General features: G+C 36.4%; 1 protein-coding gene across 5 annotated transcripts in view; it reads left to right on the top strand.

Moving 5' to 3' along the window:
• MYT1L (myelin transcription factor 1 like) overlaps nucleotides 1-14,019 on the top strand; it is a 134,343-nt gene that overhangs the window by 47,909 nt on the left and 72,415 nt on the right. For 3 of the 5 annotated variants that reach the window (XM_086461547.1, XM_086461545.1, XM_086461544.1), the window contains exons 5-8: nucleotides 2,965-3,936; nucleotides 8,327-8,461; nucleotides 10,891-10,981; nucleotides 13,269-13,376. In XM_086461547.1, coding sequence (XP_086317673.1) covers nucleotides 2,965-3,936; nucleotides 8,327-8,461; nucleotides 10,891-10,981; nucleotides 13,269-13,376 — 1,306 coding nt within the window. Of the gene's footprint in view, nucleotides 1-2,964; nucleotides 3,943-8,326; nucleotides 8,462-10,890; nucleotides 10,982-13,268; nucleotides 13,377-14,019 lie in introns of all 5 variants that reach the window. The other 2 variants (XM_086461543.1, XM_086461542.1) reach the window with 1 other exon arrangement.

Below are 14,019 nucleotides of genomic sequence, written 5' to 3'. Positions count from 1 at the left end.
TAAACTTAACTGCTGCATGGAGAAAGTAAATATAAGAAAAGGTCAGAACTTACAAGAGGAGGAATGAAACTTGATTAAAACATTTTGTTTTCCTGCCTCTCTCATCTGGGAGTCATGCTTTACACTTTCTTCTCCTCCACCACCTTTTTTCTTCCTCTTTTTTAGGATTGAACGGGCAGGAGAACTGAAAAGGATATAACCAAACAAACAGAATAAAAAATAATATAGTCACAACTTTCACCCAGCTTCACCTACTCAAAAGGAATTTACCTGTCTTCACTCATACAGTACGTGATTCATATTTTGACTTTTCACTGTTGTGGAGGCAAAGTATAACATATTCCTCCCATTAGTGATCATTTACATGACTCTCATTCATGTAAAAACAAACACAAAACCTATTTTTTTAAAAAAACAAAACCTGAAACTTTTCACACTTCAAAAGTTGACCTAAAATAGTCACTGCATACCTGAACAGTTCTCTGCATGGCTTGAGAAAATACAATTTTTTCCTACTCTTTATTTCAGTATCCTGTTAGAGCTAGATCTTGACTGATTTCACCAGTGTTTGTAGGTATTTCACCCTAAACTTGAAGGCACTGGCAATTTTGGAGCTATAGCTCACTGCATCTTTAATTACTTTGATGTTCCTTCTGCTACATCTGACTGTCCATCAGACGTAGTTACAAGAAGCACCCCACAAAAGCAGCAGGTTCTACTGAACAGTCTTCTTGGTGTCAAGTTTCATCTTTAATATTTAAATTAATGTGGGATTTGTTTGTACATGTCATTTCAGAAAATTATTATTAGTGTATTAAAACATTTGCTTTTCAAATAGCAGAAACTAATTATCCAGTAATCCTTAACTGCCTACTTCTCTGCAGTCATTCAAGATGGAAGTTTTTCAAATAGGAAGTGTAAGTGGCACCCCTTGCTTTTACACTAAAAATCTGATACTCGGATACACTTAGTTTTTGAGGGACTGAAACATAAATATGAATTGTGATTATCTTGAGAACAACAGCAACTAAAATAAAACCACCTTTAGTGATAAATAGGTAACCCACTATTGACTTGGAGTATCTTTTCGTGTAAAAATACCATACATCCATCCCTATTAATTATCTTTCCACTGTATTCAGTAGATAATATATAATATTTTACCATTAGAGCATTTTTCCCCTAGATGTAGCCTAGTCATCTGCAGTTCTGCTGCTTAACTACAGCCTACTATCATCCCAGGATCCCTAACCACTGTGTAGAAGGAATACTATCTTGTGGCTGAAATATTAATTATTGTGCTGTTGAGCTTTGTATTTAGAACTCTGATTTATTATCTTGTCCACTGACACAAAAATTATTTCCTATCATCAAAAGGTTAGTGTGCAAGCCACCTACTACCTGAAATTTCCCACTTTGATTTGTTTAACCCAGAACATAAAAGTCACACTTTAGAAAATGCTATGTGTTTAGGTGTACCAGTGTTGAAAATACACCTAGGCTGAAAAGATGCTATCAGAAGCTGATGGAGTAGCTCTTGAGCAGGTGTTAATTGTCCTGGCTCTAATAGTTTCTTTCAATTTGCATCTGCTGAAAAATTGGCCTAGCATGTCAATGTGATGACAGATTTGGGAACTAACTTTTCCAGTTGTGATGCAAAACATTTTAATACTGCTTGAGTAGCCAGTTTTCAAAATATAGTTTCTGAGACGTTCATTAGTAAATAATGATGAATGTGTATGTGTTTTAAGAATGGGTCTAAGAATGGCATAACTTCTGAGTCAACATGAGATATCAGAAAATGCTCTCTGGATGATATTCATCTGACCAAATATGGATGTCTTTAAGGTAGGCATCTAGTCTGAGTCCCTATGTTGTCAATGAAGAGAAACAGGCACTTCTAGTAGTTATTAATTTTATTCTCAAGAAGATATTTTAACCAGATCAGGTGAACTGTATCCTTAAAATGTCTGTTTCTCTTACTGACTAAGGACAGGAACATCGAATAGCCTACTTGGATATAGATGCCTGCCTTGCTCATGTCTCAAGTTAGGTGAGATGAATCTCACCCTCAGGGCCTTACATTGGCTCCATCTTGTTAAGTTGTCCATTAGTCAACAGCTGCTAAAACAAAGCTAAGTAAAATGTGGTAACTCTGCACCATTATGTTACAATACACAGGACAGTAGATAACAGCCCTATCGTACATGTATGACCATATAATTTGGGCTAGTGTATGTACTTAAAATTATATTGTGCATGTAATTGCTTCTATCTTCCTTTCATGTAGCAACTCTTTTAAAATTCTCACTTCTCCACAGTTGCATAGTTAAACTGAGAGATTTTGATTTCTACTGATGGATCCAATAAGTAAAATGCCATTTTGATCTTTGCATATAGTTATTGGTTATCTAGTGTTAATGGTGTGTATGATGTTTAAAAAGTGACAGTTTCCTGCTTGGTGTATTCTTTCTCTTTTGGTGAATGGTGTTCATCAGTAAGAGAATAAATCCAATAGTACTCACTCCTTTGCCATCTACTGTATTTACAGGAAATGCAGGAGTGAGAAAAGTTGGAAACATAGGCAATTATGTCATATTAGTGATATAATTGTAATAAAATCCAAAAAACTGTAAATATAGAAGCGAAAGGAGAAACATAAGTATGCCATAATATTTAGCAGTAGTGGTAATTAGCATTTTGATTGCCTTTTTTCTTATCAGTTATGTGAAAGAAATTCATGTGGATAGCAAATAAACAAAAATAGCCTTATGGACTATAGAGAAATTAACTTCATGTGGGCTTTAGTGTTATGGAATTGCTGTATGATTAACAATATTTGACATGCAGTTTGTTTTCTGTCCGTGCGATTGCAACAACAGTTCCAATTGTAGCCACTTTTTTCTTTTCTTTTCCTTTTTCTTTCTTTCTTTGTTTCTTTCTTTGTTTCTGTTTTTTATGCAGAAGACCATCAAATGAATTGTCACAATACTCGAATAATGCAAGACACAGAAAAAGACGATAACAATAATGATGAGTATGATAATTACGATGAACTGGTGGCCAAGTCATTGTTAAATCTTGGCAAAATTGCAGAGGATGCAGCATACAGAGCCAGGACAGAATCAGAAATGAACAGCAATACATCTAATAGTCTGGAAGATGATAGTGACAAAAATGAAAATATTGGTCGGAAAAGTGAGCTGAGTTTAGATTTAGACAGTGATGTTGTTAGGGAAACAGTGGACTCCCTTAAATTATTAGCACAAGGACATGGTGTAGTGCTTTCAGAAAACATTAATGACAGAAGTTATGCAGACAATACTTCACAGCAAGATAATAGGAATATGAACTTTGTAATGCTAGGGAAGCCTGTGAACAATGGACTTACAGAAAAAATGGTGGAGGAGAGTGATGAAGAGGTGTGTCTCAGCAGTTTGGAGTGCTTAAGGAACCAGTGTTTTGATCTGGCTAGGAAACTCAGTGAGACAAACCCACAGGAAAGAAATCAACAGCAAAACATGAACACTCGTCAGCATGTCAGGCAAGAAGATGACTTCCAAGGAAGAACACCAGACCGGAATTACTCTGATATGATGAACCTAATGAGGCTTGAAGAACAGTTGAGCCCCAGATCTAGGACTTTTTCTAGCTGTGCAAAGGAGGATGGTTGTCATGAAAGAGACGATGATACCACCTCTATTACTTCAGATAGGTCTGAAGAAGTGTTTGATATGACAAAAGGTAACTTAACGCTGCTTGAGAAAGCAATTGCTTTGGAAACTGAGAGAGCAAAAGCCATGAGAGAAAAAATGGCAGTGGAAGCTGGAAGGAGGGATAATATGAGATCATTTGAGGAACAGTCTCCAAGACACCTTTCTGGAGATGACAGGAAGCCTAAACCCAGTGACGGCCATGTCAAAAAGCCATATTATGGTAAAGGTAATATTTCTATATACCGTATGTTATATCATGAGAAAGTGTGAGCTAACGTGTTAAGTTTTGCATAGATTTCTGAAATGAAGTTACTAATTCCACAAAATGGGAACTTTATTTAAGTTGTACTAGTATGACATGATTGTAAAATAGCATCATGCTGCCATTCTGAAATAAAATAATTCATTCTGCAGTGTTAGAAATATGTACAGTATTTCAGTGAATATCATTTGGCTAAATTAAAAAAATAACTTTTCAGGGAAACAAAACAAATAAGAGATCATGTTGAAAGAGGCAAAGATTTTTCTCGAGTTTTTAATATATTTTATAGTCATAATTAAAAAACAAGAAAATTATGTTGCAAACTATATTGGAGAGTGGGGTTTTATGTAGCAGGTAGTCAATCAGCTATGAAGTGCATATTTTACAGATTGGATTGGGTAGGTGGCATCATGACTTATAAAATTATCATCAAATGACGGTTATTGATGAAGCCTGTCCCATCTAAAATGTAGAATTGCCTGATAGAAATTGAACAGTATCAGAATGACCGATAACATAAGATAGGGGCAGTGACTGCACATTAATTATCTTAAGATAGTAAGGTAATGGAAACCATTTGCTATGCAAGGCATGGTGTGGCCTGGGCTGAGATCAATAGCAATTTCTTTCTTATGTGCATTCCACTTCACTGGTTTCATTCCATTGTGGAAACAGTTAAGGTGCTGCCTTGACCATAATTCAATACAAAAGAAAAAAAAAGGAAAAAAAAAAAAGAAAAAAAAAAAGAACAGACTAAAGGTTACCTTTAGAATGCCTTTTAATTTATGGGATTATCATGGTGATGGTGTGTTTATATTACCACACCCCTCTTTAACGTGTCTGCATCTGTACATGTAGGGCTGTGTTGTATAAAGTGTTCAATACCTTGTGAGACTCATTGAACACCCCTGATTCCCATTGACTTTAGTGGAAGTTGAGGACGTGGTATTTCTTGGGAGATGCTAAGCAGGGACTGGGTTCATCTTGTATTTGTTGTAAAAATATTTGGTTTCCTTTCTACAACTGAGATGTTCTCACTCTTCTGCAATGTATTTTAGTGAAGCTTTGTTTGTTTTAAACACAAATATATGGTCCGGTGAATATATAGTAGCTTTGGGTACTTGAGGAAGACAACTTATTTAGGTGGGGTATTACTGCATAGCTATGTGGATGTTGTGCTAAGCGTTGTTCGCATATGACCTATTGTAGGAACATGTCCCTTGGAATATGTCTCTAATAAAATCACAGGAAACATGGCAAACCAATATCAATTTTTGAAGACCTTTTTAACTCTGGTGTTGTCCAGCCCTTCCAGTCTATGTATGCCTGGGAAAAGCATTTTCGCATATAGATCTGCTGTCTCCAAAAAGACTATATAATTCTGACAGTAATGAAAGTACAGACTTCCTATTTCAGTAAATTCTACAGCTTCTTTGAACCATCCTGTCTCTTGGGAGCTGCAGGCTGAATTGATAATGGGTCCAAACCCCAGCCAGGGACTAAATACTGTGGTAGTTTGGACCAAGAATCTTTGTGGAGTGGATTGTTCTATGTTTTTTTTTTTTTTTTTTAATAAAGGAGGAAAGAAAAAAATTATTCCTTCCTTACTTTAAAAATCATAGGAAACATTCTGGTATTGTTGAGAGGAAGCTTTAAGACGATTGCTTATATTGTTTGTTCTCCACTCACACATTATCTTCCAAATCCTCCTGGAAGAGATACCCACACAGATGTATGATATGGTTAAGTGGAAACTTTTTGGGTACACAAGTTTGCAGTAAGAACTACCTCCTGGCTTCAGGAGGTCTGCTTTCAGAGATCACTGAAACAACTGTTAAAGGACCACTAATCATTTTTACTCTGCCATTTAAAGCCTTCTAAACAGGCTTTCTTCTGAAATTTATGAGTTTTAAAACCTTTTCAGTCATCTGACAACCTTCACTCAGGCAATAGTCACATTGTGGCAAGGAGTGAGGAAAGGTTACAGAGTTAAAAAAAAACCTACGCAATATTTCTCCCAATTAGCAGAAAAGGATGTACAAAAGATTATCCAGTGTTTTGTCTGAAGTTGTGGAAAGTTTAGTCAAATGTCTTCCATTAAAAGCAATGGGAAATTGTGCAAGTACAATTTTATGCAAGTTTTGAAACCATTAAGAATAGTATACAGCATCTTTTCTGACTCATTAGACCATAAAGGCTCTTAAGGATCTGAAACATGCTATAACTTTATAGCATAGACTTGAATACAGAGGAGGATTTCCTTGACACTGTATGATGTAAGTGTCTTGATCCTCAGCTGCTCTAAATTAGAATACCTTCATTGACTTTGGTGGAGTTCTGACAACGTGGAGTATCTAAAGTTCCTCTAGTTTGAAGTCTCTAAAAAGCCATTATGGTCTATTAATCATCTACATTTTTTGCAGTCCTTGAATATTGTTATATTTACATAATTTATATTTCATTTGCATTACTTAATCACTTATCTAATAATTTTACACATCCCAAAGTACTTGACTTGAAGAGTCGCTTAGAGTTGTGTATGTATGTAGCTGTGGGCTTGCTGTTCTAGTGGTCTCAGCACAGGCCTATCTGGCAGGAATTCAAATCCCTCCTCTGACATTTGCTCCTTCTGTGGCCTTGGGTTTAGCTTCTTGATCTCTTTGCTTCAGTTTCCTGACGTGTAAGATTATAGTCTTTCCAGGAGTGTTGTGATAACTGTATAGCACTTTGGAGATAGATTTCTATGTGTATTTATCTTAAAGTGCATGAAACAAAGAGCTGTGTTCTACAGTCAACATGCAAGTTAAATAAAATAAAACTTTGTTAATTAGGGAATCCATATGCAAAAGACAAGGTTTAAATGTCATATTAAAATTTAAGAATGGATTTAAGACATGGACAGTCATTACAATGAGCTAAAGAATTTCTCTAAAATGAAGGTGTTCTGGAAGAACTTGGAACGTAAAAGGGTGTGTGTATATATATATATATATATATAAATATATATATATATATAAGCTACCAGAGGGAAATCAAGGAAAAATAAGTCCACAACTACTGAATATGAACTCTGAATTGTATTGATTTATGCTGTAAAAAATGGATTGTATGTGAAGTTCTGCAAGTACTGAAACTTCCACTGATTGTGCTGAAGGTTATTTGTTGAAGCTGGGGTGGAATTTAATGTAAGAAAGACTTAATGGAAAATAAATAGCAAAATCTTATTTTCCAGAGACGGAAGCATAAACACTGAAGCAGAGCAGCATAAAATACTTAAATGAGGGTAGTTCAGATTGGGTATTGAAAGGAGGATGGACTAAAAAAATGGAAGGATTATGTTGGTTGATTTTGAGCAAAAATGGCAGCAGTTAAGAGTATCCTGAATTTTATTCTTTGATACTAATACAAAAAATCAGCAATTGTTTCTAAAATCTGTCAACTGTGGTCAAAACAATAAGGTGTAATTTGTATCATGTGCTGGGGTCGAAGTGTAGGGATGTTGTTTTACAGATATTCTGTTAAAGAAAACAAGCTGATGAAGTATGTAGGAAGGTTCTAGTTCAGGATTAATCTCACCAGCAGTTCCACTACATTATTGCCAGAAAACTTTATTTTGTTGGAAAAATGTCTATTTAGACTTTTCATTGATTTGTAGACAGAAAACCCAACAACATTCTAAAAGAACATTAACCTTTTAAGCATTATATATGCGTGTTTGTAATGGCCCAAATTTACACAGCAAGTGATGCTTTCAGTAATTCTGATTACAATGTTTACCCCACCATAATTTATTGAAGAGAAAGGAATATTTATATAATTTCTACCACTTCATAAGGAATTTAAAGAAAACAGGAGTCATCTCCTCAGTGACCCTTGGAAAAGCGATTTATTTGTGCTGAATTGTGGAATTGTTATGCTAAAGAGCTGGGTTTGCTACTCTCAGGACATTGAACTGCTATGACAGTACTTTTGCAGACCTTAATACATCAGGCAAATAAGAATGTAAAGAAGGGAAACTCCAACTAAATAGTTTCCAAATGACCTTACACCCTTGAGCTGATGCTTGCCAGCAGAACGTTGATTGACAGTGGTATGGCTTTGCTATAAAAAGGTCACTTTCCAATCACTGTGAATGGATATTGCTGTGATCATAGGAGCTTGCAGTCTGAAAAGAAGATAACGGGATAAAAGTGACAGAACTGTGTTAAGAAGTAGAAGTTGGGGTTTTTTTTTTTTGGTCTGGTTTTCATAAGAACATTTACCAAAGAGTAAATGACATGATTAAATGAACCTTCTTACAGAAATGTGAAAAGCATCATTCACTTGACACATTTGTTGTAAATTATAGATCCCTCAAGAACAGAAAAGAAAGAGAGCAAATGTCCTACCCCTGGGTGTGATGGAACTGGCCATGTAACGGGGCTTTACCCCCATCACCGCAGTTTGTCAGGATGCCCACACAAAGATAGGGTCCCTCCAGAAAGTAAGTTCACATTGTTTCATGGAAACCGGGGATAAAACTACAAAGATTTTTCTAGCATGCTTTTTCAACCTTTTATTTAAAAAATTAATTTCATTTTTCCGTATGGTTTGTCTCAACTTAGTCAACTGTTCTGTGTTATACTTTTTCCTTTATTCCATCATTTCCATTCTCTACTAACTTTTACACTAAAAGAACAACTTTTAAAGCTGTATTCTTTGATTTTAAGAATCCTAGGTTATTTTTAAAGAGATGTATTCAGTCAACAGAGAAAAAAGGTTTCCAGAAGATGTGCACTGCTTTTACTTCCGCGTGCTGCTGTCACATCAGCTGTCCCTGTTGTCTTGTACAGGAATAATTGTACTTGAAAAACTTCCAACCCCTTTCCTTTGTTGTTTTTGTGTCTGAAACATAATTTATATTAAAGTAGTTTATATTATTAAAAATAACAATTTGGCTGTTTACTCAGTTACAGAACTCAGGATTTTGAGCACATATCCCCTGTCAGTCACATGGGTGGAATTCCCTGCCATGTCAGTGGATTCTCTGCAAAGGAGGTTCACCTGAAGGCAAAGGGCTCTCTTTCACACAGGTTTTAAAATGGAGTTATTCCATTGAAGCCTATGGACCTAAAATCCTCACTGTCCATCAGCACTTCCAGACCTAAGCTCAAGAGATTTACAACAGCTAAAGGAAATTTCCCCTAAAGGAAATGTTATAAAGACAGTCAGGGCTAAAATGGTCCCATTTCCAAAGGAAAGTAGATTCTGCAGTATAGGAAAACAGAAGTAGATCAGCACACCAAGACTGGCAGACATAAAAAGTCTCCTCTTACATGGTAGGGTGGCTTCTTCCAGAAATAAAGTGATGAGGAAGTGCTTTAGGAAACTTTGCTGTAGCTTGGTTGATCTCTGAATACAGTAGAACAAATAGAGTAATTTCTCTGCTTTGCAAGACCCTGTAATTTTCTGAAAACCAAATATTTATTCGGTTGCTCAAAGTTCTCTCATTTTTACAAATGGTAAATAAAAAGCTCTTTAGGAGACTTTGTAAATCAAAGAAGAATATAGCTTTAAACTGTTTGCATGCTCTTGTACCTACTAAAATGAAAAAGGTGAGCTCATCTTTTTATTTTTTTCCTGTGATGTTGGCCTTGTGAAGCATGTTTCAAGAACAGCTTTGAATACTAGGAATTTCAGAGTAGAGCTTTTGCATCACGTTTTAGTACACTGATGATGGGGTGATGATGATGGTTATCTTTTAATCAGTATACATGGTTAAATTCTCAAGTCTCTGAACAGCTTTTATTCAGTTCTGAACTCAGCTAAGGAATTCACTGATTTTATTAGATCTTTTTTTTGAGTGAGAACTGGATACAGGCTTCCAGACTACTTCTTGTATGAGAAAACCAGAAGTTTGCAAGGGCTGGATGGCCTTTTTCTGTAGAGTGATGTAATGCCATCCAGCTCCAAGACATGGATTCAGATATGTCTCACATCATACAAAACTCTTTAGTGTTCACCAAAAAGTTCTTGATAATTTGACACTTCATAGCATGAGCTTTATCATTTAGAGGAACACTTCTCTGAGCAGCCTTGGGAGGAAGTTTTTCATCCAGCCTGAAATGGATGCAGATGTAAACCAGTTTACTTGCTTAAGCTTGTACCACTTACTTCCTTTTTACGCAGTTTTCTTTTTTTTTTTTTTTCTGCCATCCTTCAATTTTTTAAGTGCTTGGTTTTAGTTTTTAGTTTTTTGAAAAAAAAATTTCTATCCATTGCAATTTTCACATCTGTAGAGAATACAAGTATAAATTGAAGGAGCAATTCTGCTCATCCTATAGATATGAATGAAATATCTATGTGGAAGTGAGCAGAGCTGGCCCCTAGCTCAATTGGGCTATCTTATAGTTAGGGTTAAATTCTGTTCAGGGTTGTACTGAGGTGTGTTTCAAAGAATTCAGTGTTCCACCAGTATAACTTGAGAGCAGATTTTCAGCTCTTGAGTTTGATACTGTGTGTATAAAGCTATGTATTATGAATGCATACATTTCCTTAAAGAATTTTTCTGGTCTATAATTTTGTATTGGACTGTTGCTAGCTCACCCTTTACTGTGGAGCTGATCTTCACTCAGTGTTTTTGTATGAAGAAGATGTTGGAAGTCTTCTGCTTCACTGTTGCACCAGAGATGCATTTGTTTATAGGTTCTGTAACCTTCATAACTTTCACTGTTGCCCTGTGTTAATGACCGTAGGGTCACAATACTTACTTCCCTCATCAGGCTTTATTGGCTATGTGTGTCACGTGTATTTTGAGGAATGCTGGTTGTTAATGAATCCTGCTTTGTTTTAAAATGGTTTCATATATACTGGGATTTGATTTTTTTTTCTTGTTTTCATACTCTGCTGTTTTCTCTTACTCTCCTTGTCAAGTTCTTGCCATGCATGAAAATGTTCTTAAGTGTCCTACACCAGGCTGCACAGGCCGGGGCCACGTAAATAGCAACAGGAATTCCCACCGAAGGTAAGGATGCCGTCGCTGGATGCCAATCTAGAGGGAACAGTGCCTCCGAACTGCAGCCCTTCTAGCAGTCCATTGGTGGGGGGGTGTGAGTGTGTGTTTTGTTGTTTTGTTCTGAAGATTGACAGATGGTGCTTCGTGTGCTTTAACCATTTTAAAGAGTAACATTTATTCATGTATTTTCTGAGGAGGACAAGTGTGCGTTTGCTTCAGTATGGATGAATTGATCCACAAAAGGCATTTTAAACATCCTTAGCTTTTTGGGTGATTTTTTTTCTTTTTGTTTTGATATTAGCTGAACAACAGTGATACGAAACAAATGGTACAACTCCTTATGGGTATGTTGCAGGGAGAAGGAAGCCAACACTACAAGGACTAGGGCAGAGTTCTTGTTGTAACACTTTACTCTCTTCAGGGATTATTTTATAGTGCATGACAAAATCCACTCTACTCCTAAAAATGATTTTTTTGATATATGAAGAACGGCATTTTAAGTACACAGACATTGTAAGAGTTAGCTTTTCTACTGACCACACGCTCAAGCCTGAAGTCCTTATTCAGCTAAATTTTGAATTTTGCCTGTTTAAGAAACATTATGAAAATGTCTCATTAAATTTAAAAATGAGAAGCCAGAAATGTTAGGTGTAAATATTCTAGACAAACAAAAGAAAATAAGAAAAAAAGCAACTTCATTAGTTCCCTAAGGTTAGCAATAGATTCTTATAGAAGGGATGCTATTGCCTATTAAATTATGTCCAACAAATAACAAAATTATCAAAATATTATTATAGTCTTTAGTACATATCATAGTTTTCTGACAGAACAATGATATCTTGCTTATTTCTTTTCAATTTTAAAAAATCCAGCAAATGTGGATAAGAGGATAAAAGGAACTGTGCAAGGTTCCTATTACCGAATTCCTTTTTTACTGTTAATGTAGCCTGAAGGCTTCAGGGACTACACAGGTACTGGACACTCAGTCTTACCAAGCTTTGTGTTACTAGAGCCCCTCATATTAACTGCATGTCTCCCAGAAAACTCTTATGGGTACCAAACCATCTGCAGTAAGCTCTGGTACCCCTTTCTTCTCTGCAGTGATGCTGCCAGTAGATGCAGCAAAAATCTCTGAGAAGGCTTTATGGGAATCACTGCTGCTTGAAGCAGCATTCACTTCTGGTTGAATATCTAGTAGAATATTTGAGGTGTCTGAAGAAGAGAATGTCAGCAGAGCACAGCTGCCCTCTGGCATGACTCCAAAACTGCACAGAGCCCCCTCACCCCTCTACAGAACTAGGGCAGTGAGGGAGGGCTGGGGGGAACGGTCTGCAGTCTGTGCTCACCTCTTTCTGCAGCTTTTGGGGCATGTTGCTCTGCTTCGCTTTTTTATTCTTTTTTTCCCCCCTTATTTCCTGTAGAGAAGGGAACATCTGGGAATGCACTGATTTGCCTTTCATTTTAATTTCTTTTCCTGTGGAGAACACAGAGAGCTGCGGTCACATAAGCACGCAATAGACTATGACAAGGAAAGGACCCCCTCTATTGTCAGGTCACAGGTTTTTACAGCTTCACTAAGAGCACCATCTGCTGGCATCAATATATTTATTTTTCCCTGTTCTAAATCTTTTCCGGAAGAATCAGGCTTATTACTGTCACTTCAGTAATAGTTCAGCATTTGCAAATTTAATTGGATTTCAATTCAAGCACAGAAGTTCTTTTCATGGTACATCATCTACTATTAGAAAACATACTTTAGTGTCTGAAATTCATGAACAAACACTAAGTATAACATAGCTGAGATGTAGAGACCCAAGGCTAAATTTTGCACATATTTATATACCTAGCAAAAAGATTGGATTTAATGGAGCTGAATGAGGTGTGAAGCAGCGCAAGATTTGGCCTATATGGTGTTGTCGTTTAATCATCTTCAGGAGCCATTTCATTGGCAACATTTATAGATGCATAAAGGTCATGAGTCTGCTAGCAGAGCTGCACAGTAGATTCCAGTTTATGTTCTCCTCTCCTACTGGTATGTTCACTGGCTGACATCCATGAATAATCTATCCATATACAGTCAGAGAAGAAGAGCAGATGTAAGATTTACCATGCAACTGAAAGCAGAAGAAAGGAAGTCTATTCTAGAGAAAATACATATGACCAGAAAGCTTTGGGAAACTCTTTTCCTTCAGATTCTTCCTGATGCTGGCTAAGGAGGAGAAGGAGTAATTGGATCAGTGCTATAATGTGAAACTACGCAGGACAAGACAATTAAATTTCCTTTCTGTAATTGCAGCCTCTCTGGATGTCCTATTGCTGCAGCAGAGAAACTGGCTAAAGCTCAAGAGAAGCATCAGAACTGTGATGTGTCAAAATCAAACCAGGCATCAGATCGGGTTTTAAGGTATTAGAAATCACTATAATACTTATTATTATGCAGAATTCATCACACATTCACCTAATCTGAGAATTTATATTTATATATGTTGTATATACATATATATCTCCTTTAAAGAAGAGTTAGAATTAGGGCTTCTGGATCCAAATCTCACAGTGTATATTTCCCACTCGATTTACATGGGGGAGGGTTGGTAATTATTTTGGCAAATACATGTAAAGCTGAAAAGCTCATTTTTGTCTTAGGCATTGTTTGGTGTAAAGATGACTGCTGGAGTGCAAAGTCTAAGAACAATGGGAAAAAAGTTGGTATCTTTGGGGAATAAACTAATATTTACCGGTAAGTCTTGGTTTTTTCAGCAGGCTTTTACTAGTAAATATCAGTTTAAATTAAACCAGAAGCCCTATTTGCATTACCATACTGGTAGTACACCTTTTGGCAGGACACTTGGAAAAATGCCAGGTACAGCTTAGATTCCAAAATAAGGTCAGGTTTAGGTCTTTGTCTTTGGTCCCCCACTCACTGCCAGGAAGGACAGAAAGAGAAAAATTGTCTTAAATTTTCATACAGGAAGGACCTTGAACCAATTTGACATACTTATACCTCTTATCTTCATCCATATAGGATTCTGCATTTATCCAAAGCTGTA

The sequence above is a fragment of the Leptosomus discolor genome, chromosome 2, assembly GCF_034619465.1.
Source record: "Leptosomus discolor isolate bLepDis1 chromosome 2, bLepDis1.hap2, whole genome shotgun sequence".
In the NCBI taxonomy this organism is placed as follows: Eukaryota; Metazoa; Chordata; class Aves; order Leptosomiformes; family Leptosomidae; genus Leptosomus; species Leptosomus discolor.
This window is presented reverse-complemented; position numbering and strand designations above follow the sequence as displayed.